This window comes from Cryptotermes secundus, unplaced genomic scaffold (genome assembly GCF_002891405.2).
Source record: "Cryptotermes secundus unplaced genomic scaffold, Csec_1.0 scaffold618, whole genome shotgun sequence".
Lineage (NCBI taxonomy): Eukaryota > Metazoa > Arthropoda > Insecta > Blattodea > Kalotermitidae > Cryptotermes > Cryptotermes secundus.
In genome coordinates, this window is record NW_019734973.1 from 1,041,724 (window position 1) to 1,046,991 (window position 5,268).

At 34.8% G+C, this 5,268-nt stretch overlaps 1 protein-coding gene across 3 annotated transcripts in view; it reads right to left on the minus strand.

The window, feature by feature from the left end:
- The window catches only part of LOC111869124 (A-kinase anchor protein 10, mitochondrial), a 29,425-nt gene that overhangs the window by 15,380 nt on the left and 8,777 nt on the right, over positions 1–5,268 (minus strand). For all 3 annotated transcript variants that reach the window (XM_033753293.1, XM_023860351.2, XM_023860352.2), the window contains 3 exons: positions 3,934–4,070; positions 1,763–1,907; positions 1,449–1,557 (listed from right to left, as the gene is read on the minus strand). In XM_033753293.1, the coding sequence (XP_033609184.1) occupies positions 1,449–1,557; positions 1,763–1,907; positions 3,934–4,070 (391 nt within the window). The remainder of the gene's footprint in view (positions 1–1,448; positions 1,558–1,762; positions 1,908–3,933; positions 4,071–5,268) is intronic.

The following is a 5,268-nucleotide window of genomic DNA, read 5'->3' on the forward strand; positions in this document are numbered from 1 at the left end:
CTAAAAATTCAATAGTTGAAACACAATGTCATTAATGAGTATTGTATAACATACACATACATTAATAGTACAATAAATTTAAATAAGGACTAGTATACAGTGATATAAAAATTATGTATATCTAAAATAAGTAACTAAAAACTAGAACACAAGCTGACAATCTTGTCTTCTTTAAATTGTAAAGTAAGACAGTTTCTCGCATCTTAAAAAGATTTATAACTAAAATATTCCTGTTATCCATTTCCCAAAATTTATTTAACAAATTTCATTCAAATAAATACAGCTCCTACAGGATGGCAAAAGATCATGTTATCATACAGTTACAATTATGGAAGATCAAAATTATAACTAAATAATCAAGGTATAATCTTAAATGTTCTGTTATTTATCTGAACATCAGGCTTCAAAGTATTAACCAAAATTCTCAATCTATATAAATATAATTCCCCTTACTTGTGTAACATTTAACACTTCACATATACATTTGAGATAATGCACATCTTTGCCTACCCTATAGAAAAAACGAAAACATAGAGTAAATTCTGTGTCCTAGTCACTGTTTTCAACTCTTACGAGTTCCATAGATTTGAAAAAATTTGTGTAATAAAACAAGCCAACTTCAGGCAATTAAAAGTAGTATAATACTTGTTCCAATTATTAACTCGAACTTTTCTTCTGATATGTGACACATTCTATATCCAAGGGTTTGTGAATCTACTTCTCAACCTGTATCTGGATCTGCTTGAATTTGAAATAAAAGAACAAGAACTAGAGAGTTGTGCCCAGAATATATAAAATGTAACTTTTCTGTTTCCCATTTACTACCACAGAACTGATAAAGAAAATGTAATATATTAGGAAATTTATTCCAAACTCTTGTCAATAAGTCTAGCGGTCATGGTTGTTATGCACTGATCAAATGTTCTCGTAGAATTTTTGGATTCAATTTGAATCTTCATTCCCAGTTCTTTTGTTTCTGTATTACATGGTAGCATCTTCTTTGAAGCTTTAGCTACTGCTATTTCCATTCTCTGGTGGAAAAGGAAGGAGGAACTTGTCACCCAAGGACTGAAGCAGATCCTGTTTCTGATACAATCTGTTCTGTTTGGAATACTTGATGAAAAAGTTAAAAAAACTCAGTAATACTAAGACCCACTCACAGTCAGAAATCATGCAAAACTGTTGCTTTCATATTCTTGAACCACAACTCTATTTCAAAGGACTACCTGAATCACAACCAGTTTTGGATTTATACTTTGAATAGAAAATTACATTTTGTGAAGGATTTCACAATGAAACATACAACTTTAAAAATTCATACATGAATTAATCTTGTAATTCATCACAAAATTCCATGATTCTACAAGAAACAGCTCAAGATAGGTTGACATCTACATGTCTGTAATACTTATATACTTTCAAAATTTAATGACCAAACTGAACAGTACCTGATTTCCCCAGTCTTGGTAGCAAAGAAGGACTTGCTTGAATTGTGTTTATCAACTCTGATAAATATTTGAAGTAGAGCTCTGAAGTCAAGAATGGTTGCAGAAAATTCTGTCAAACGAAGCAAAGAACATTATGAGAAGCATACCCAACATGTTTCCAAATTCTATTAATATATAATCAATATAACAATGACAGTAATTCACACATACTAAGCTGAAGCTTTAACAAACTACTGGCTTCAAAAAAATATCATCACAAATGAAAAATATTCTGCTTTTGTTCATTACTGCAGTCATACTGCTGGAACAGCTACCTTTTCAAGTACATGAAACACAATATCTGCAGGTTTCCTGAAGCAGTCAGGTAATGGACCTTCTTCACGGCAGATATTATGCTCTACATAAAAGCGTATTTTATCACTGTAGCCTAATGGACAAGTTGCTTGAAGAGAAAAATATCTGCAACAGAACAGAGTGGACTTCTTAACAATACTAAATGATAAATAGCAAGTCAAGATGAAACAAGTAATAAAGGGCATCTGAGAAAGAAGGAGTGCATTTTTGCATTTCAAAAAATATTTTAATTATGTATGACGTCTTTTGGCTGGTCGTGGCAGCCGAGCGATCTAAGGCATGCACTGTCTTCGCTCGCTTGGAAGCCGGGATCGTGGGTTCGAATCCTACTCAGGGCATGCATGTTTGTGTGCGTTTTTCTGTGTTTGTCTACAGGTAGAGGCCTTGCAATGAGCTGATCACTCACCCAAGGAGTCCAACCATATGTGTAAGATCTAGAAAAACTGAAGTGAACAGAGTTCATGGAGGTAGGCCTAGGCCCACTGGGGCTGCAGTGCCAAGGAAAAAAATGACGTCTTTTGACATGATATTTAATGTTGCTTTCAGTATCAAGGCTATAGCATCAGATGGTAAAAAAAAAAGTAAAGCTATCCCTGTAACAATTCATGAGAACCCACAGGGTTGTGAAACGCTGAGGCTCCCACATTTTCTAGACAATCGGCTCATGGATGGTGGTGTACAAACATATAGTGTCAACTGGAAAGGATTTGGAAGGATACGGTTGTGGCCTAATCAAGGTACTATCCCAGCATTTTCCTTGAAGGACTGAGAAAAACCATGAAAAACCTCAGTCAAGATAGCTGCTGCCTCAACGAAGATTCAAACTGAGTGCCATTCTAACAATATTGTACAGTGTTACCTCTACAGCAACCCATTCAGTTCTTCTAATTACAACAGAACACATTTCATAATATGAAAACATACCGAATGCTATGACTGAATGATCACCATTACTGCTTCATGTTCAAGAGGTCCCAGATTCAAATCTCGACACAGAGACCAGCAATCCTGACTGAAACTTTCATGTTTATCCTTAGAGCTCCCAAAGAAAGGCCGGAATAGTATCTCAAATTAAGCCATGAGCTTTTCCTTTCTTATCATTTTCAACTCATTACTCACTATTTATCCTATGATTCGATGATATATAATCTTAGTTACTACAGGATTCTGATGGTGGTGTATAACACATAGAGATACTGGGTTTTCGGACTTTATCCATCATCCTGGTTTTAAGATAACTAAGAAAAACACGATGTTTCGGAAACTGGATCTGTTTCCGAAACGTAGCGTTTATCTTAGTTATCTTAAAACCAGGACGATGGATAAAGTCCGAAAACCCAATATCTCTAAGATATACAATCTTAGCAATTCGGATTAATGTTAATAAACCACAGAGAACAAACAAGCAAGAAAACAGGAATATTTCTGTTTCACAGATGGAGCTAGTGGTGGATGGGAATTTTATAACATGAAAACTTTCAATTTTTCTTTTGCATAGGTGTTCCTGGATTTGATTGTTGGTTTTGTTTGATGCACTGATTTTCCATTTTCTTTCTTATATTAATTTCAGGTCATTATATGCTTTACCATAATTTTTACTGTAACTGTTCCTGTTATCACCTGCTGACAAAACCTGATTTGAGGTACATATATGGTTGTAGCAACTGACACTGGATGACTAGTCATTAAGGTCAGATCTTTCTAAGGAACCCAACTTGAGTAGGAGTTTCCCACCTTTTCACCTGAAGGTGAAAACAAGTCCAGTTTAAAAGGTTGTGTTTATTACAATACCTGACAATGGGCAAAGTCCAAAAACTAGTAATCATAACTGGACTCCCAGCTTTAGGTATATGTGAAACAGAAGACCCTACCAGGAGTGAGCATTTACTTCAGAAATGCACTCCTTCAGGAAACCACAGTACTTTAAGGCCATATCTAGAAATACATGCCACCAAAAAGTGGAGGGAGAGAGAGGGGGAGACAGATATTCATCACAATAATTTTCTAAATTTTTATTAAAGGGAGTTATCTGAAGGAATCAACTGCAACAATATTTCCCTGCTTCACATGTGAAAACTCCAATGCTGTTGGATATTTTGTACTACCCTACAACTGAAAACCTTAAACTCACTTATCATAGAGGACTATTGCATCATTCTGAGCCTCTACTGGATCATAGTCTCCCTTCTTGTCTATTAGGTGCTGTTCAAAGTTCACTGTTGCCAACCAAAACTCTACCAGGCTCTGATTTCCTTCTTGTTCCATGTACTGAGTAACACACAGAAATTCACATTAGAGAAGCAAGAAAGATAATAAATCATTGTTAACACAAAATACAAACCAACAACAATAATTCTGAAACTGGTATCCACAAATCATATTAATATTTTTACAAAATTAAAAAAAAAATTCATATACTTTGACAGCAAATAAGAACTTATACAGGTTACTTTTCATCAAACGCTTCACATTGTAAGCTTGCTAAATATAACATCAACTTTATGTGCCATTACTATATTTTTACTTGCTAACACGTGAAAAATGTTTTATACAAAGTCTGTAGGTATGTTAATAACCTATCTCTATACTAAATTTTACACACCTGTCTCCAATTATTCTTATCATAAAATCATCAAGCCCAAAGCTATATGCAGATTACATTATAAAAAATTAATTTGACCAATGTTGCAAGTATTTAAAAAACTATTACCACACAAAACTTTCAGTATACTACATGGACTGGTGTTAGCATCTCTTTTACCTCAGAAGTCTTCATGGCTCCATGGAGTTAATAATGACAGGAAATTATAAATCACAAAGATGATATGGTGTCATGATACCGATACAAAGTTTTACAAAAATCCACTGATTGGCTTAGAAGTCACTGGGAATAAGGAAATGAATGACAATACCAGTAGCCTGTCTTTCCATATAAAAACAAGGAACACCTTAATTCATCTAACAAAATATAAACAAGAGAAGACTGCAAAAGCAGAACAGTTTTATCAAAAACATAATCAGTCAATTATGGACTTCTTCAAACATTAGTTGTCATTTGCATACCAAAGGAAAATCAATGTTTCATTATAGTAACATATACAGAACATACTCCTAAATCAAATTCTTCAAACATCAGTCTCCTGGGATGGTTAGGATTATATACAGTTCCATCCTGGTTCTTGTCCAGTTTTTTCTAAAATCATCCCAAGACATCTTCAACTTTCTTTCACAATATCAACACTGCTGCATTTATTAAATCACAAGTAACACAATGATTCTTAGCGGCCTCCGTAGTCTAGGGGTAACGTTCCCACCTCATGACTCAAGGTACGTGGGTTCAAACCTGGAGGAGGTCGTGGAATTTTTAAGGACGGAAAAATTCAGGGAACGAGTCCTCTGGGAGGTACTTTAAGCCGTGGGTCCCGTGTCGTAGATTTACGGCACGTAAAAGATCCTCATGTCTCTA